Here is a 21,116-nt window from a genome sequence, read left to right on the forward strand (position 1 = left end):
GCCGGCACCTACATCAGGGGCTTATCTACAGCATTCTGTAATGCTGTAGATAAGCCCCCAATGTAACCTGAAAGATAAGAAAAATGAATTATATTATACTCACTGGGGGGGCGATCCGGTCTTGGTCCGATGGGTGTTGCGGTCTGGTGCCTCCCTTTTTCTAACGGTGACATCCTCTTCTTTGCTGCCTGTCGTGGTTCCGGCGCAGTCGCACTGCTCTGCCCTGTTGAGGGCAGAGCAGTGCACCTGCGCCGGAACCACAACAGGCAGCAAAGAAGAGGACGTCACCATTAGAAGATGGGAGGCGCCGGACCGGACGGCGACACCCATCGGACCGAACCGGACCCCTGGGTGAGTATAATATAACTCTTTTTTCTTATCTTTCAGGTTACATGGGGGGCTTATCTACAGCATTACCGAATGCTGTAGATAAGCCCCTGATGGCGGTGCCGGCAGCTCATGGTCGAAAAAAGGGGTGACAGATTCCCTTTAAAAGGTGCTGATATATTTTCTATACCAATATTCAAAATAGAATTTCTTATCTTCAGTCGTGCCTAACCCTTCTACACCATGTCTTGCCTTACTGTGACTGCAAGTCCTGAAGTGTATCATTGCATAGAATTTACCTTTATATGTGCAGATTTAGTATTACTTTTAAGTGAGGATTTTTTTTTAAGTAACGCTAAACCTAGAAATGTAGAAATATAGTTGTTGTTGCTGTTTGTTAGTCTAGCCTGTAGAAATCCTTCAGAAAACGAGGCTTAATCTGCTGATTTATTCCATTTTTTCACTGTTAACTGGTTGAAGGACGTGGACCGTGGCAAAGTCAACGTAACCAACTTTTGTCCTCCTGCAGAACAGGGAGACCCCAGCCAGTCCCCTATGGGTATATCTACACAGGACACCAAAATCTATTGTGGATTCTGCTGTGTAGTGAAATCCATGATAAAAAAAATTGCATAAAGATTAAAAATCCACAACACATGTCAAGTTAGAGTTTTGAATTGCTCAGTGCTCAGCCACTTTGCTTCTACTTTATTCTGCTGCAGATTTCCCTCCCAAGCATCCGAACAGAAAATAGGCAGTGTATCTACTGGATAGACTCAGGACAATAAGGAGGTAGAAGGACCAGGGGCAGACATACCATTTGGTAGAACCTGGGTAGCTGCACAGAGGCCCTAGTGATAAGGGGCCCCACTTCCACCTCCAAAGCAGCATGGAGCTTCTATCACAGACACACTATTGGACTGTGAAGGGCCCATATTTTCCTAAACACAGGGGTCCTTTTCTTGTGGTTGAGCTCCTATTAAACAGAGAGAAGATTTCTTTATATATTTCTTGAGGTTTGTTATAATATGAGACACTATAGGATCAAAGAAAAGAAGGATATCAAGTATGTAATTGCTGAGATACCTTTTGGACATTTTCTGTGTTTAGAGTTCCTTTAAAGGGAACCGGTCAACAGGTTTTCCTGATATAAAGTACGACCAATACCATTGAGGCCTCTTCTACACCATATTAGAATACTGTAAAAAAAAAAAGAAGTTCCCAATACATTCTGTAGATCCTAAAAAAAGACCTTGTATTATACCCACAGACAGTGCAGTCCGATGGCGTCTCTGGTCTTGATCCGGAGCCTCCTCGCTTCCTTCAATCACCGTCCTCCTTCGCTACTTAATGTGGATGACAAGTCCTACATCATCCACACAGTGTCCCCCAATCACTCTCCTGTGCAGACGCACTGCTCTCTGCCCTGCCGAGGGCAGCGAAAAGTACTGTAGTGCGCATGCTTTACCTAAGAGTCATCGGCTCTCTTTGGCCCTTCCCGGCACATGCCCACTACAGTGCTTTTCTCTACACTCGTCAGGTCAAAGAAGCATGCTTGCGCAGGAGAACGATGGAGGACACTGATGCGTCATCCACATGAAGTAGGGAATGAATGAAGACGCCAATTTAAAGAAGAGGCGCCAAATCAAATCCAGAGACGCCCATCGGACCGGACCGTGTCATCTGTGGGTATAATGAAAGGTCTTTTATGGGGGTCTGCAGAGGGGTTGGGGACTTTCTTTTACAGCATTCTCTAATATGTTGTAACAGAGGGCTTAAAGGTGGTGGTCGTACTTTATATGCGGAAAACCTGGTGACAGGTTACCTTTAAGTATGCTTTTTTTTGTATCTATGCTTTTACTGCCTATGCAAGATTTTTAATCTACAGTTTCAATGTATCTAAAATGACAAATGATGTACCTTTAAAAAAAAAAAAAAAAAAAAAAAAAGTCTTTATGTAAAATGTTTCGTTAGAGCTCCTGTGCAGAATTAAGCATATCCATGGTAACAGACTACAAACACTGTGTAGTCTGATCCTGCATACTCTGTCCAATCTACTCAAGAAAGAACAGGATGGAACGGAGGTGGAAGGGAGTATAACAGCAGGATCAGAATACAAAAAGGGCATGATGAATAGATCTGCTTTGGAGCTGTGCACATAGAACAGTATATTTTTTCTAGCAAAAACATTTGTCATATTTTTTTTTTCATTTCAGATGTATTAAAGCAATACAAAAAAACATGATGGTGAAGATGAACATGCCCTAAACGCTCACCTTGAAACCAATTCTGCTGCATGACCAGTTAGATGTAATGTGCACTGCTCAAGGGCTTAGGAAATTAGGAGGTTTTTTGTATGTATTGTATATGCTGCACATATATTTCACAAATTTGATTTGAAATTTAGATATTTGCTATAGAAATGATCACTAACCTGAAGTAGACAATGGATATCCAATTATTATAGTCTGCACACATCATTCTAGGCAATAGATATAGGGAACAGAGAGTATATTGATTATTCGTGGTTTCATTATATCCATAGCTTAAATAAACTGTTCTATATTTGGGCAATACAATTTTAAATTAAAGAAAAAAAAAAAATGCAAAACAAACTTTTTTTAATGCAAATATTTTTATCATATTTTAAATATTCAATAGCTGACAACTTTTCAAAGTATTGATCTGAATTCCTAATTTTTTCCAAAATAGAGTAGTTTCATTCTAAAACATATACAGTATGCATCCACCCTGCTGGTTACTACTATACTATTACTTTATCTATGCAGTTACGTAATTAAATTATTTTTGTTTAAAAAAAAAATGAAAAAATTGCAGTATTTCACAAACGCGTCTCAGATTTCCTGAATCACTGCACAGCAAAAATGTGACATACTGTATTTTCAAATGGTGCTAAACATAAAAAAGTGAATTCTGTTTAATTTAATGTAAAAAACAAAATTGAAGAATATTTTTCTTGAAATGATATGTCCCTGTGATAATCTGAGGCAATATAATGAAAACTGCGGTTCTGTAGGCGATACTGGCGGTGCGCACGTGGTTACTGCTGTTCTTGAAATCTGGAGTTAGCTCACAAGTAAGATCCTGATTGGAATGTGAAACAGAAAATCTACAAAGTGTTGTCGAACAATAAAGTTCTTTTCCCCAAATATGTCGTACTGTTACCTTATTTTCACGACGATATATATGGAGAGAGAGAGAGAGAAGGAGAGGGATGGAGGTGAAAGGGAAAGAGAGGAGGAAGAGATAGAAGAGAAAGGAAAGGGAGGGAGAGGAGAGAGAGACAGGAGAGAAAGGAGCGGGAGAGGCGAAAGAGTAGATAAAGAGAGAGGGAGAGGAGAGGAAGAGAAGAGGAGAGATAGGGAGAGGGAAAGAGAGGAGGAAGAGATAGAAGAGAAAGGAAAGGGAGGGAGAGGAGAGAGAGACAGGAGAGAAAGGAGCGGGAGAGGCGAAAGAGTAGATAAAGAGAGAGGGAGAGGAGAGGAAGAGAAGAGGAGAGATAGGGAGAGGGAAAGAGAGGAGGAAGAGATAGAAGAGAAAGGAAAGGGAGGGAGAGGAGAGAGAGACAGGAGAGAAAGGAGCGGGAGAGGCGAAAGAGTAGATAAAGAGAGAGGGAGAGGAGAGGAAGAGAAGAGGAGAGATAGGGAGAGGGAAAGAGAGGAGGAAGAGATAGAAGAGAAAGGAAAGGGAGGGAGAGGAGAGAGAGAGACAGCAGAGAAAGGAGAGGGAGAGGAGAAAGAGTAGATAAAGAGAGAGGGAGAGGAAAGGAAGAGAGAGATGAGAGATAGGGAGAGGGAAAGGGAGGCGAGAGAGAGAGAGACAAGAAAGAGAAGAAAGGGAGAGCGGAAAGAAGAGGAGAAGAGAGGAAAGGAGAGGAGAGAGGGAAAGAGAGGAGAGAGGAAAGTTAGAGAGAGGGAAGGAGAAGGAGAGGGAAAGAGAGGACAGGAGAGAAGGTGGAGGAAAGAGAGGAGAGGAAAGGGAGAGAGGACAGACAGGAGACAAAGAGGAAGAAGAGAGGAAGAAAGAGAAAAGAGTGTAAGAGAGGAGAGAGACAGGTGAGAAGGAAAGGGAGGGGAAAGGAGCAGAGAGGGGAAGGGAAAAGAGAGCGGGAAGGGACAGAGGATAGAGACAGGAGAGCGGAGAGAAAGAAAGAGGGAGAGGAGAGAGAAGCGAAGGGAGAGGGAAACAGGAGAAAAACAGGAGAGAGGAAAGGGAGAGAGGAGAGAGACAAAAAGGATATAGAAGAAGGAGATAGAGATCCAAAGAAAAAGAAAGGTACCAAAGAAGATCAAATGCAAAATTTGAAGACTTTATTGGCCCAATGCATTGAACTGCTTTTTCCGTTTAACTACTAGGAGTGCTGTCTTTCTTTTTCCTTGGAGCAAAACAATAGAACAAGATTCTGAGGATTGTATCTACGAAATAATTCACACAGTGGTGCTTCATTATTTTTTTTTCTACATAAAGGTAATGATAAAAAGATAGGAACACAGAAGGACAGGCAGATACAGTCATGGTAGAAAGTGTTGGCACACTTGAAATTGTTCCAGAAAATGAAGTATTTTTCCCAGAAAATTATTGCAATTACACGTTTTGTTATAGATGTTTATTTCCTTGGTGTGTATTAGACCAACACAAAAACAGATGGGGAAAAAAGGCAAATTGGACATAATTTCACACAAAACCCCCTAAATGGGTCAGACAAATTTGTTGGCACATTTCCTAAATTGTGGATAAACAACTTTGTTCACACTCACCTGTGGCAAGTAGCAGGTCACACAATGTGAAAAATCACACCTGAAATCAGATAAAAAGGCGATTAATATTGGATCAATATTTGGAGAACAGAAAGAGGAGAAGAGAACTGTCTGAGGGATTGAGAACAAAAAATATCAACAATCTCAAGGTTACAATTCCATCTCTAAAGATCTTGACGTTCCTTTGTCCACAGTGCGCAACATAATCAAGAAGTCCTTGGACATGGACAGAAGAAAAAAATTGATGAAAAGTTGCAACGCAAGATAGTCCAGATGGTGGATAAGCAGCCCCAATCAAGTGCCAAAGAAATTCAATTTGTTCTGCAGGATCGAGTGCATCAGTGTTAGCACGAACTATCCATCAACATTTTAATTAAATGAAATGCTGTGGCAGGAGACCCAGGGGGACCACACTGACAGGGTCGCACTGGCCCACCAGAGACCCATTCTCCGATGGGCCCATGTGCAGCACTGTCTACAGCGGTGATGAACTGCCAGCAGTTTAGTACACATGAGCTGCAGTCTGCAGGAGAAGAGATTCAGTGACCCATGCACTGCTCTTCCGGGATGTGTAATGCAGGGAGGAGCAATCAGTAGTACTTACTGGCACTAGCATATGACATGCTCCAAACATGGCAGCTTATACGTTTTAGCACTACTAGTTACTGTTCATTGCTCCTCCCAGGATTAGATTTCTTGGGAGAGCAGTGCACGGGTCACTGAATCTCTTCTGCAGACTTGCAACAACCAGGGAGAGTGGTGCTGCTCTTGGTAAAGCTAACACTGATTGGCAGCAGCACAGCCAATCAGTGTTAGTTCTGTTTGTGGCCTCTTCCCCGCGCTGACAGCACCGGTCAGGTAATGAGCTATGCTGTGATTAATAAAGTAGCATGCCTCCCCACCCCCACATAGTCACAGGCTAACAGTAAGAAGTACAGAGAGAAGGACGGCTACTTGCCACATCACTCACTAAAGGTTAGATTTATGTAGCTGATCAGGATTATCACCCATAACTAACTGAGCCCCCACCAACACCAAGAGTAAGTGTCACTGGGGGAGGGCTCAGTCACTAAGGCTAAGTTCACACTTGCGTATGGCGGGTCTGCATATGGCTGCGTACGTCCTCCCTTAAGCTCCGCCTACTTCCGGCATGCATCCTGCGTTGTCCTGCATACCTATCTGTAACATTGGGTACACAGGGACATGCTTTGTATGCGGATGCGTCCGCATGCGGCGTTTTGACGTGCCCGCCGAACGCACGAAAATGCAACATGTTGCGTTCCCGTGCGATCGACGGGAACGTCAAGACGCCGCATGATGACGCATCCGCATACAACAGAAGTAGGTGGAGCTTAAGGGAGGACATATGCAGCCATACGCAGACCTGCCATACGCAAGTGTGAACTTAGCCTAAGGGAGGATTGAGGACCCTCTTGACTCATTTTTTGTTTCATCCCTGACTGAGCCTCTCTTGTTTCACACCTGACTGGCAAAATGCCCCATTTTTCGTATAATGACCCTCATCCTGGGGCCCTTCCAGTAATAATGTCCCCATCTTGGACCTTCTGTTATAATGTGCGTCCTCATGTTATGTCTGCCATCCTGGTATAATGCCCCCCATCCTCATATAATGTCCTCATCTTAGTATAATGTCCACCATCCTGGTATAATGTCCGCCATCCAGGTATAATGTAAGCCATCCTGGTACAAGGTCCTCATCCATGGGCGTACCCACCAAGGGGCGGGGGGGTGGCAGCTGCCCCCCCCCCCAGAAGCAGGGGGAGAAGAAAAAAAGTCTGTGGTTTTAAGGGGCACGGGCCCTTTAAAAGCGCAGGCCGCATATGTGCAGGGGCGCGCGCACGCAGCGTTCATTACCTGAATCGCCGCGTCACGCGTCCAGATGTATTCTGGCAAGTGTGCACCAGGCGTATGATGTAATTATCATGCGACGGGCGCACACATTCACCACCGGCCTCTGCTATGCCAGCAGCCATTTTACCTTGTGCGCGCCGGACCTGCAGAGAGGAGGAGGAGGACGCCGCCAAGCGCTGTGAGCGCAGAAAGGTAAGAGGATTTTTTTTTTCTTGTGTGTGTGTGTGCGTGCATGTAAGCATGGGGGGGACCAGGCTGGAGACACATTGGGGGCGACCAGGCTGGAGACACACTTGGGGGGAGGACGAGGCTGTAGACACATGGGGGACCAGGTATATGAAGGTATATGAAGACACGAGGGGATGAGGCTAGAGACACATGGGGCGGATGAGGCTGGAGACGCATTCAGGCGGACGAGGCTGGAGATGCATTCGGGCGGACGAGGCTGGAGACGCAGAGTGGGACCAGGCTGAAGACACATGAGGGGACCAGGTTGGAGACACATGAAGAGGGACCAGGCTGAAGACACATGGGGGCGGACAAGGCTGGAGACACATGGGGGGACGAAGCTTGAGACACATGGGGGCGGACGAGGCTGAAGACACTTGGTGGGGGCAGACGAGGCTGAAGACACTTGGTGGGGGCAGACGAGGCTGAAGACACTTGGTGGGGGCGGACGAGGCTGAAGACACTTGGTGAGGGGGACCAGACTGGAGACACTTGATGGGGGGGACCAGGCTGGAGACACTTGGCGTGGGGGAACAGGCTGGAGACACATGGGGGCAGCAGGACAAGGTACCAGGATGGATACATATGGGGGACCAGTATGGATACATACGGGGGACAGGACAAGGGACCAGGATGGATATATGGGGGCCAAGATGGATGTATGGGGGAGCCAGGATGCATATACAGTATATATATGGGGGCTTTATGGGGGGGAGCAGCACATGGCACCAGGATGGATATATGGGGTGGAGCAGCACAAAAGGCCAGGATGGATATATGGGGGTGGCAGCACAAGGCAAGGGACCTTGATGGATATTGGGGGGGGGGTGGTAGCACAAGGGATTGGGATGGATATATGAAGGGGAGCAGCACAAGCTACCAGGACAGATAAATGGGGAGCAGCACATGGGACTAGGATGAATATATGGTAGTGGCAGCACAAAAGGCGAGGATGGATATATGGGGGTGGCAGCACAAGGGACGAAGATGGATATAAATGGGAGGGTGGCAGCACAAGGGACCAGGATGGATATATGGAGGGGAGCAGCACAAGGGACCAGAATGGATATTTGGGGGGAGCAGCATAAGGGGCCAGGATGATATATGGGGGAGCAGCATAAGGGGCCAGGATGATATATGGGGGAGCAGCACAAGGGGCCAGCATGAATATATGGGGGGATAGCAGCATAAATGACCAGGATGGAAATATGGGGGGAGCAGCACATGGGCCCATGATTGACATATGGGTGGCAGCAGCACAAGGGACGGATATATGGGGGCCTGTATGGACAGCTGGGGGGCAGGATGGATATCTGGGGCCCAGGCTGCAGATATTGGGGCAAGGCTAGACAAGGGACATGGGAGGCCAGGATGGGGCATATTATAAAATAAAGGGTGCCAGGCTGGATGAGATTATTAAATAAAGAGGGACTTAATTACTTTTTGGGGGCCAGAATGAGGAACATGCTGTATTAGTTTATGGTGACAAGTGGGGAACATAATTTCTTTAGGATCAAATTAGGGATAGTATTTCTATTGTCATATAATTTACTTTTTAGGAAACTGTTTTCCATGGAGGGAGCAAAATGGGGGTCGTGTTACTATACAGTGTGGCACTATGTTGCTTTTTTTTTTTCTTCATCTGACATAGTGTTGAAGTCGGGGAAAAAAGTGGTGAAAGTGCTCTGGAAGGGATCAGCTATTGACGACTGTTATATTTTGCAGAGATGAGCCCTGGCTGCAAGAAGTGATGGTCTGTGCTGGATGACAAAAAGACGAAGGACTTCAACTACAGACATCACTGGTGAGTTCAGTGTATTACATGTACATGCACACTATATACAGAGCTCCTGTGAACAATGTCACTGGTGATCCCTGTATTACCTGTACACTATACACTATATACAGAGTTCCTGTGTATAATGTCATTGGTGTTCACTGTATTACATGTACACTGACACTATATACAGAGCTCCTGTGTATAAGGTCATTGGTGATTACTGTATTACCTGTACACTGACTCTACATACAGAGCTCCTGTGTATGTCATTGGTGATCACTGTATTACCTGAACACTGACACTATATACAGAGCACCTGTGTGTAATGTCACTGATGATCACTGTATTTATTACCTGTACATTATATACAGAGCTCCTGTGTATAATGTCACTGGTGATTCCTGCATTACCTGTACACTGTACACTATATACAGAGCTCCCATGTATGTCACTGATGCTCACTGTATTAACTGTACACTATATACAGAGCTTCTGTGTATATTGCCATTGGTGATCACTGTATTACCTGTACACTGACACTATATACAGTGGTCCGCTGTATAAAGTCACTGGTGATCACTGTATTACCTGTACACTGACACTATATACAGAGCTCCTGTGTATAATGCCACTGGTGCTCACTGTATTACCTGTACACTATATACAGAGCTTCTGTGTATAATGCCACTGGTGCTCACTGTATTACCTATACACTATATGCAGAGCTTCTGTGTCTAATGGCACTGGTGTTAATCACAGTGTTGTTAGTATTGTGGTTTGTATTCATGATCAGTATTGTAGTATTCAATCACTGTGTGGTGGTAATTTGTGGTCTGGTCACGGTGTAGCGGTATTTGTCCCTAGTATGTGGTAATTTTTGGTCACTATGAGGTGGAATATGTAGTCTAGTTATGGTTTGGCGATATTTCTCCTTGTAGGTGGTATTATTCAGTCATTATGTGATCTGTTCATGGTGTATAGGGGATTGTTTTGTGTATGGCACTCGTTTCTTCATTTTCGTTTTATTCACCTTTTTCGTTCTAAAATTTTACAACCTGAACGACCATGGGTTGCCCCCCCCCCCCCAGTTTTGATCCTGGGTACGCCCATGTCCGCATCCTAGTATAATGTCCGTAATCCTGTTATAATGGTCCTATCTGGTATGAGGTACCCATCCTAATATGTCCGTCATCCTGATATAATGTCCACCTTCTGGTATAATATCCACCATCCAGGTATAATATCCTCATCCTGATATGACGTTCACCAGCCCGGTATAATGTCCACCTTTCGGTATGTCACCCATCCTAGTAAAAGGTCCACTATTTTGGTATAATATCCCCCTTCCGGTATATCACCCATCCTGGTGTATATGTCCCTCCTTCTGGTATAATGTTCCCATTTTGCCATAATTTTTACATCCAGGGCCTCTTCCGTTCTTCTCTATCATATTTTAAAAAGGAAAAATAAACGGTTATTCTTACCTTCCTTCGCTCCCACAACACGCAGCGTCCTTCAATAGTAGCCGCAAGAGTCGGGAGCTGGCTTCTGCGTGCCACCAAGGGCAGCGCATGTCGTCACTGCCACGTGCAACCCATCATAGGCAAGCTGACATCTACTGCCAGGATCTGATTGATCGGCAGCGTGTATTGCAGTGCAGGGAGCCAGTGGGTCTCTGTCAATATACATTTCAGCAGAATGTGAGTCAGAGGACGCACATCCAGGTGAAATTGGTGTCAGTGGGTCACTCTGCAGCACGGGTCTGGATGCAGTTGCATCCTCTATGACTGCGATCATTACGCCCCTGCTTGTTTTGTATGTTTCAGTATATAGTGGAAATAATGATGTCATATGAATCAAGCCTAATGCTGGATTTCACAGGAGTATCAAGATGGGGGCACACAGCTGCATGGCAACCTATCAGCACCCCGCAATCATGTCAGCTAGTGCTTACCTGCCCAGGTCTCCAAAATCTCTTTGTAGGAACATAGTCTTAAAGGGGTTTTAGAGATTAGAAAAAATAGTTGTGTTCTTTCAGATTCAAGAGCCTAAATATAGCGGCGCTTCAATATTAGGCATAGCCCATGAGTGAGAGTGGCGCTATATCTGGGGAAAAAGCAGCCATGTTGAGGAAATATCACACAACTGGCTTCATATTAGCAAAACTACTCAATACTGTTCTTGTTTTTTTAATCCTGGGTTCCCCTATTCCCCTCATTTAATTGTCACTGTCATTTATCTTTGAAATAAAAAACAGCTAGAAATTTACAGAAAGTAGTTATGTTTTTATGTCAAAATCCTTTTAAAAAAATTTGCCGTCCACTTTTAAAGTTTTATTCCCCAAATCGTAATTTAACCCCTATCCATAACATAGGAGATAAATTAGTGACTGTTGGAAGTTTGACACCGGGAACCCCAACGATCCGAAGAATGAGGCTCTCACTCCCAGGAACAACCCAGTCTTGAATGGAGATGAGGTGCCGTGAGCTTGACCTCTACTCCATGCTGTTTTCAGCAGTCCCGTAGACAACGAAAGGAGCAGAGGACGAACAAGGTTTGGGATCTTTGGAGGTCCCAGTTTTTGGAACCCCACCAATCAGTATGCTATAAATGAAACCTTGAAACATTAAGATTTTAGGAATAACCCTTTATATATTACTTTTAATGTGTCTGACTTAGTATTTGTGACCGTTGGGTACACGTTGTATCGAAAGATGACCAGGTGGTGCCATAACAAGACCACACTTTTACTACTTTAAATCCTATGAAATGTTACACAGAGAGATCATGATTACAGCCATAAATCTAAAATATAGTGCAGAATTCAGTAACCTAGAACCAGATGCTGTGAACAGAGAACCTGCTCTCTCTCTCTACAATGAAGGACAAGTAATAAAATGGTGTGACGTCACATATATAGTCCGAGAACACTTCCTCCCTTCATCTCCTCCACAGCTTCATATAACAATTAAAACTAAGAAATACATAAATCTGTGTGTCAGAAGATCATCCATGTCTCTCTCCTCCCGCATTGTCCTGTGAGTTGTAGGAAGGCTGGGCTCCCACAGTCCTCGTATAGGCGGTAGTGTGTTGTATGACCAAGAATCTTGGGCCCAATCTCTGTATAGTTTATTGCGCATTTCCAAGACTTCACAACAATTACAGGTGAAACCGGGGCTGTGGAGTCGGAGTCGTGGAGTCGGTGCTCATTTTGGTGGAGTCGGTATAAAATGGACCAACTCCGACTCCTAAAATATATAATAAATTGGGTACAGTAATTCAATGCAGAATATGCTGAATATTTTTTCATAGGAATTTGGGAAAGTTATGAAATGTCCTATATATGGCTGTTGTATTCCTCATCTAAGGCTACATTCACACACAGCGTTTTTCCTGCGTTTTTTGAGGATACGTTTTTCAGTTGCAAAAGCAGATCAGCTTTTTAAAAAACCGCATCACCTGAAAGGTTTTTGAGCTCATAGATAATGTTTTCAATAGCAAAAGCAGATTAGAAATCTGCTCTATCCATTTATCCATGTCTGTCTATCCATATCATATCTGTACCAAAAAGAATGAAAGCCGGATAGCACACAGACTAACACTCCTTTTTTTTAGCACCAGTCAGGTACACCTCGTAGCTGCCCAAAAGGACGCCCAGGACAGGCATTGCTCGTCTTCAGTAACACATCAACATCAATTGATAGTTGGAATAAATAGACTGCATTCATCACCACATCTTCTTAAGGTGCAGGCTTTATTTTCAAGCGTAGGGGTGTGAAGTATGAGGTTCTGCAGCAGCTGAGGTGTGCAGTATGAAATTTTGTGGAACAGTATGAGGTTCTGCCCCCCCCCCCCCCCCCCAGGTTTGATCCTGGCTACGCCCATAGTGTGAATGTAGCCTGAGGATCTAGGCTTTGCCTTAGCTGAGATAAGTCATAAAGTGTGTGTGTGTGTATGTGTGTGTGTGTATATATATATATATATGCACACACACACATACAGTATATATATACACACATACATACAGTATATAGATAATATATATGTACAGTACAGACCAAAACTTTGGACACACCTTCTCAATCAAAGGGTTTTCTTTATTTTCATGACAAAGAAAATTGTAGATTCTCTCTGAAGGCATCAAGACTGTGAATTAACACATGTGGAATTATATAATTAACAAAAAAGTGTGAAACAACTGAAAATACTGTATGTCTTATATTCTAGGTTCTTCAAAGTAGCCACCTTTTGCTTTGATTACGGCTTTGCACACTCTTGGCATTCTCTTGATGAGCTTCAAGAGGTTGTCGCCGGAAATGTTTTTCACTTCACAGGTGTGCCCTGTCAGGTTTAATAAATGGGATTTCTTGCCTTATAAATGTGGTTGGGACCATCAGTTGTGTTGTGCTGAAGTCTGGTGGATACACAGCTGATAGTCCTACTGAATAGACTGTTAGAATTTATATTATGGCAAGAAAAAAGCAGCTGAGTAAAGAAAAACGAGTGGCCATCATTACTTTAAGAAATGAAGGTCAGTCAATCGGAAAAATTGGGAAAACTTTGAAAGTGTCCCCAAGTGCAGTGGCAAAAACCATCAAGCGCTACAAAGAAACTGGCTCACATGAGGACCGCCCCAGGAAAGGAAGACCAAGAGACACCTCTGCTGCGGAGGATAAGTTCATCCGAGTCACCAGCCTCAGAAATCACAGGTTAACAGCAGCTCAGATTAGAGACCAGGTCAATGCCACACAGAGTTCTAGCAGCAGACACATCTCTACAACAACTGTTAAGAGGAGACTTTGTGCAGCAGGCCTTCATGGTAAAATAGCTGCTAGAAAACCACTGCTAAGGACAGGCAACAAGCAGAAGAGACTTGCTTGGGCTAAAGAACACAAGGAATGGACATTAGACCAGTGGAAATCTGTGCTTTGGTCTGATGAGTCCAAATTTGAGATCTTTGGTTCCAACCATGTCTTTGTGCAACGCAGAAAAGGTGAACGGATGGACTTTACATGCCTGGTTCCCACCGTGAAGCATGGAGGTGTGATGGTGTGGGGGTGCTTTGCTGGTGACACTGTTGGGGAATTATTCAAAATTGAAGGCATACTGAACCAGCATGGCTACCACAGCATCTTGCAGCGCCATGCTATTCCATCCGGTTTGTGTTTAGTTGGACCATCATTTATTTTTCAACAGGACAATGACCCCAAACACACCTCCAGGCTGTGTAAGGGCTATTTGACCAAGAAGGAGAGTGATGGGGTGCTACGCCAGATGACCTGGCCTCCACAGTCACCAGACCTGGACCCAATCGAGATGGTGTGGGGTGAGCTGGACCGCAGAGTGAAGGCAAAAGGGCCAACAAGTGCTAAGCATCTCTGGGAACTCCTTCAAGACTGTTGGAAGACCATTTACGGTGACTACCTCTTGAAGCTCATCAAGAGAATGCCAAGAGTGTGAAAGCAGTAATCAAAGCAAAAGGTGGCTACTTTGAAGAACCTAAAATATAAGACATATTTTCAGTTGTTTCACACTTTTTTGTTAATTATATAATTCCACATGTGTTAATTCATTGTTTTGATGCCTTCAGAGTGAATCTACAATTTTCATAGTCATGAAAATAAAGAAATCTCTTTGAATGAGAAGGTGTGTCCAAACTTTGGTCTGTACCGTATGTATGTAATCGATATTTTACAGTGTATTACATATTTACAATTTATTACAGGTTTTTGTGTTCTAAAGTTGTATTCCAATAAATATATATTATGTTCTACCTAAATATCTTGATTATTGTATCATAGAAATGATTAAATGTCTAATGTCACATTGTACTACAATACATTTTTCACGTAAATATAGGTAATATATGTGGGAGTCGGTGTAAGGGAAATTGAGTAGTCGGAGTCGCAGGTTTGGCTTACCGACTCCACAGCCCTGGGTGAAACACATGAAAACAAGTGCGTCACTGCTATGTGGTTTTGCCATTCAATTCTCAGCCGCATGGTACAGACGCCCTGTGGATGGAAGTTGTAAACTGAAGCCGAAGTCTCCCACCTCTGCCCTGTCTGCAGTAAAATAAAAACATGTGTGTGGTAACCTTATTCATAAAATAAGTTTCATTCATTTTCAGACCCCTGGTATGCCGTTTGCAGCCCATCTAAGCTTTAGATTTTTCTTGTGGAGTGTATCCCCCCGTAATATAGTCTTATAGTCTGGATGCCGGATATGAAGAGCGCACATCAGGTTATACCGTCTTCACTGGCATCTCCTATCCTTAGGGCGTTATCACAATGTCACTGTGGCCAGGCACCTATTCATTGGTCTTGTCAAGGCTCATGTCCGGACCCACCATAAAACAGGAATCGGACGTATGTCCTGATTGGGCCACAGACGTGCATTGATTCCTAGCGTGTATGCCTACAGGAGGCGGATACACAGACGTAGTAGAAAGAGTCTGGGTGTCCGTCGCCATTAGGCATATACAAAAACTATGCACGTCAAAGCACACCTTCTCTCTGTTGGTACCATTATAGTCTATGGCCCTGTCGATGCATAAGCCCGAATCTCATTTTGCGAGGGGTTCGGACATAACCTCAACAGGACCAATGAATGGGTGCCTGACCACAATGTGAAAGCGCCCTTGTTCATCATCCTTATCTATTGCCCATTTTCTCTGTCCTCCCTGAAGCTGTACATGCTTTCTCTCCTCTCCAGTGGACATCTGTGCACAACCCTCTCTCTGGCTTAGGCCTATGCTCACACGCAGGATTTTTTTTATCCGCAGGGAAAAACCTGTTCTCTCTAGACAAATCACACATAATCTGCAGCAAGAAAACAAACGCAGCTAAAAATGACACAAACACACAAAGAAAACATCAGGAACTGCATTTTGAATGGAGCGTTCCTACTGCCAAGAGTGCAGGAAGAAAATGCTGTAAAAACGCTGTGTGCAAACAATAACCTACGGGTCATTTTTGCAGTTAGAAAAATTGCTTGTAATTAGTGCCAATCACCACTCATCTGCTTTCCATGCTACATATCATTTGTACGCAGGGTCATTTAGGCAACGTTCACTTCCCCTCAGTTCACATGTTTGCGTTGGCAGAAATCCTGTGTACATAATGGCGTGTGCTGCCAACAAGCGATCGTTTTTTATGACCCAATAAAATATGCATTCGATGACAAAAAAGTTTTTTTTTTTTTTAATTTAATGACTGGGCAGGTTTACAATGAGCAACGGGCAAATACAAACATCGGTATGAGACATTGTTCTGCTGATCACTTCCGTGCGTAAAAGGCCTTCCAGAGTGTGACGTGATCACATATACGGTAAATGCAGTCAGTGACAACAATCGTGAGCGCTCACTGCGGTTCAATGCCATCTCTCCTAATGTGCAGGAATTTTTAATAAACAATAACATATAGGGTGTAAAATCCTCCGTTCATACATTTACAATCAAAGTGTCCCTATAACTACACAATAAATCTCCTGTTCAGTTTACAGCTTAAAGAGACTGAATGACTGATCAAACCAAGTCCGGCCGTTAGGTGCATCATGGCGGGGCTGATCATTTATATACACCTTCCAACCTGCTTGTTTTCTCTGTATTGCCATCTCACCTCTTCTTTTGATTGCCAGCTCTGGCTTGATAGAGCCAGAGAAGGGCTAAGAGAAGTGGAAAACAAGTAAGTGGGAAGGGGTAGTTAAATGATTGGCCGCACCATATGCCGAGCGCCTGAACTTGGCTTGGTTTGAACAGTCATTCTGTGCTGTCAGAGTCCCTTTAAATCAGATATACATGAATGACAAAAAGGCAGATATAAGGATTCAGTCCCGCAACATGCAGAAAAAACTTATTGGCCTGATAATTCTGAGAGATATATATATATGTGATATTATAGAAGTGATGTCAAGCACATACAGTTGTGGCCAAAAGTAGTCACACCCCTGCAATTCTGTCAGATAATACTGTTTCTTCCTGAAAATTATTACAAACACAAATTCTTTGGTATTATTATCTTCATTTAATTTGTCTTAAATGAAAAAACACAAAAAGAATTGTCCTAAAGCCAAATTGGATATAATTCCACACCAAACATAAAAAAAGAGGGTGGACAAAAGTATTGGCACTGTTCGAAAAATCAAGTGATGCTTCTCTAATTTGTGTAATTAACAGCACCTGTAACTTACCTGTGGCACCTAACACGTGTTGGCAATAACTAAATCACACTTCCAGCCAGTTGACATGGATTAAAGTTGACTCAATCTCCGTCCTGTGTCCTTGTGTGTACCACATTGAGCATGGAGAAAAGAAAAAAGACCAAAGAACTGTATGAGGACCTGAGAAACCAAATTGTGAGGAAACATGAGCAATCTCAAGGCTACAAGTCCATCTCCAAAGACCTGAATGTTCCTGTGTCTACTATGCGCAGTGTCATCAAGAAGTTTAAAGCCCATGGCACTGTGGCTAACCTCCCGAGATGTGGACGGAAAAGAAAAATTGACAAGAGATTTCAAAGCAAGATTGTGCGGATGTTGGATAAAGAACCTCGACTAACATCCAAACAAGTTCAAGCTGCCCTGCAGTCCGAGGGTACAACAGTGTTAACCCGTACTATCCGTCGGCGTCTGAATGAAGAGGGACTGTATGGTAGGAGACCCAGGAAGACCCCACTTCTTACCCCGAGACATAAAAAAGCCAGGCTGGAGTTTGCCAAAACTTACCTGAAAAAGCCTAAAACATTTTGGAAGAATGTTCTCTGGTCAGATGAGACAAAAGTAGAGATTTTTGGGCGAAGGCATCAACATAGAGTTTACAGGAGAAAAAAGAGGCATTCAAAGAAAAGAACATGGTCCCTACAGTCAAACATTGCGGAGGTTCCCTGATGTTTTGGGGTTGCTTTGCTGCCTCTGGCACTGGACTGCTTGACCGTGTGCATGGCATTATGAAGTCTGAAGACTACCAACAAATTTTGCAGCATAATGTAGGGCCCAGTGTGAGAAAGCTGGGTCTCCCTCAGAGGTCATGGGTCTTCCAGCAGGACAATGATCCAAAACACACTTCAAAAAGCACTAGAAAATGGTTTGAGAGAAAGCACTGGCGACTTCTAAGGTGGCCAGCAATGAGCCCAGACCTGAATCCCTATGGAGAGATCTAAAAATGGCAGTTTGGAGAAGGCACCCTTCAAATATCAGGGACCTGGAGCAGTTTGCCAAAGAAGAATGGTCTAAAATTCCAGCAGAGCATTGTAATAAACTCATTGATGGTTACCGGAAGCAGTTGGTCGCAGTTATTTTGGCTAAAGGTTGTGCAACAAAGTATTAGGCTGAGGGTGCCAATACTTTTGTCTGGCCCATTTTTGGAGTTTTGTGTGAAATGATCAATGTTTTGCTTTTTTCTTCATTCTCTTTTGTGTTTTTTCATTTAAGACAAATTAAATGAAGATAATAATACCAAAGAATTTGTGTTTGCAATCATTTTCAGGAAGAAACTGAGTATTATCTGACAGAATCGCAGGGGTGTCAATACTTTTGGCCACAACTGTACAGGATATATAGGAACATTGGGTACACCAAGGGATGCAGGATAAGTGCAGATATCCGGAGTGCCATGCATCGGGGAGGCACAGATGGTTGATGGTAATACTGATAATGAATAGCTCCTTCTATCGATAATAAATATACTTGTTATTCTGTCTGACAATACTTCACACTTCCACTACTTTAAGGCAGTCTTGAATGAAGGCAACAAAAGGTCTAGAAATGTTGAGCTAGATAAAGCAAGGGCATCCACTAAACGACATCACAGTTGAGGAGTACCATACTTCTCACTTACACTAAGAAGGGCTCAGGCTGACGTCTGTGCAACATGATCCGAGTATGGACCGGCGGTGGTTCCCCCAACACGAACCGCTTCAATTAAATGAGGCCATCAAGCTTGGGTCAGGAGACCCGCGGCCTGTCAACACGTCAGCGTGCATCCTAATGGTCCATCTAGATTGGCCGAACACTGACGAGCTTTCATAGGAAAATTCATTGCTGTTTATCCGCTGGCGCAAACGTGCGATGATCATCCGACGAGCAGGAAATTTGCCTGTTCATTATCAATAGCCAATCGCCCACTGTACGGGGTCCGAAAGAATGGCCAAATGATCTGAAATGTTCTGTTCCCATCAGTTATATTCGACCTGTGTAAACAGATCACGGCGCAGGTGACCACTGACTTGTTAATAACTAGAACTCTAAATAGACAATGTATAGACAATCCTCTGGGAGCTAAATAGTCTGGGCTCCGGATACATTGCAGAAAACTCAAGAAAGGAGAAATAAATTACTCTAAATAGGAATTTCGCTCACAGAGCATTGCCCAGACCAGTGTTTCTCAATCCAAGTCCTGAAGATCAAGACCAACACAGATCATGTTTTAAGGATTTCCTTAGTATTTCACAGATGATGGAATTATCACCTGGGAAATACTAAGGAAATCCTGAAAACATGATGTGTTGGTGGCTCTGGAGGACTGGAGTTGGGGGAACAATGTCTGAGAACTACACATTTAGATTCCTCAACTTTCAGCTATGAATACGATTACCCAAATTCTGTAACGTTTTTAATATTGAACAATGTTTTCGGTCAATATCAACAAAACAGATCTTAAAAACGGCATCAAACCCGCTTCAGATCCAGTGACGGTTCACATTCAGTTCATGTGAACGGGGCTTTATCACACAATGGTTTTACCAAAGTTACATTAACTTTAATAAAGGAAAAATTAAGATGATTCAACAGATTTGATCCAAACAATTAATGACATGACTGAAGGAAACAAAACAAAAAACTATAATACATAATTGTTTTACAAAGTATTTTCATTACAGTCATATACAAAATGAACGGCATTGCATCTCCTTGTGCTTTAGGATCTGGGACAGTCCTCAGAAATAGTGGTTCAGGAGTCAACGCTGCAGTCTTTAGTTTACCCAACAACTCAACCATCCAGGTCCATACAGCGGGGTCAGCTGTGTGTAGTCTCCGGTCAGTCAGACACTCAACAGGCAAAATAAGACCTGGATCATTTTCACAAAAACCTCCTTGGTTTTTATTACAAAAAAAAAAAAAAAGTCCAAAATATATATATAAAAATATGAATACTGTACAGAAGAGTTTATTTGGTGATATTCCGGCTCTTGTTCATCTCTACGTCAAATTAGTTACTGTTTTGTGTTCAATAAGGTCTCTAAGAAACATTTGCTCTGCTGATATGTTGTGGTATTCATTCTGCCAAAGAAAAGAAAACAATGGATGAAAGTCATGTCTGTGACGTCTCACGGTATTAACCCTAATGATGACTAGAAAAATGAATCATCAGGTTTGACTCTGACTGTACACATTACATGTTGCCATGTGCTGCAGAATATGTGCAGCAGGGAGATGTAACATCATCAAGAGCCATCAAGTAGCCACAGGCCGCTCCTGCCTGAGACAGGGGGCATAAATACAAGGGCTGTGCAGTGGTCACAGGCCGCTCCTGCCTGAGACAGGGGGCATAAATACAAGGGCTGTGCAGTGGTCACAGGCCGCTCCTGCCTGAGACAGGGGGCATAAATACAAGGGCTGTGCAGTGGTCACAGGCCGCTCCTGCCAGAGACAGGGGGCATAAATACAAGGGCTGTGCAGTGGTCACAGGCCGCTCCTGCCTGAGACAGGGGGCATAAATACAAGGGCTGTGCAGTGGTCACAGGCCGCTCCTGCCTGAGACAGGGGGCATAAATACAAGGGCTGTGCAGTGGTCACAGGCCGCTCCTGCCTGAGACAGGGGGCACAAATACAAGGGCTGTGCAGTGGTCACAGGCCGCTCCTGCCTGAGACAGGGGGCATAAATACAAGGGCTGTGCAGTGGTCACAGGCAGCTCCTGCCTGAAACAGAGGGCATAAATACAAGGGCTGTGCAGTGGTCACAGGCAGCTCCTGCCTGAGACAGGGGGCATAAATACAAGGGCTGTGCAGTGGTCACAGGCCGCTCCTGCCTGAGACAGGGGGCATAAATACAAGGGCTGTGCAGTGGTCACAGGCAGCTCCTGCCAGAGACAGAGGGCATAAATACAAGGGCTGTGCAGTGGTCACAGACCGC

The 21,116-nt window shown here is 43.9% G+C and overlaps 1 protein-coding gene across 3 annotated transcripts in view; it reads right to left on the reverse strand.

The window, feature by feature from the left end:
- Positions 1 to 16,164: 16,164 nt before the first annotated feature.
- Positions 16,165 to 21,116, reverse strand: part of ST3GAL6 (ST3 beta-galactoside alpha-2,3-sialyltransferase 6) — a 171,519-nt gene continuing 166,567 nt past the window's right edge. For all 3 annotated transcript variants that reach the window (XM_073584403.1, XM_073584401.1, XM_073584402.1), the window contains one exon: positions 16,165 to 20,263. In XM_073584403.1, the coding sequence (XP_073440504.1) occupies positions 20,183 to 20,263 (81 nt within the window). In that variant the 3' untranslated portion in view covers positions 16,165 to 20,182. The remainder of the gene's footprint in view (positions 20,264 to 21,116) is intronic.

This window comes from Dendrobates tinctorius, unplaced genomic scaffold (genome assembly GCF_039654945.1).
Source record: "Dendrobates tinctorius isolate UK_male_01 unplaced genomic scaffold, ASM3965494v1 ptg000084l, whole genome shotgun sequence".
NCBI classification, from domain to species: Eukaryota; Metazoa; Chordata; class Amphibia; order Anura; family Dendrobatidae; genus Dendrobates; species Dendrobates tinctorius.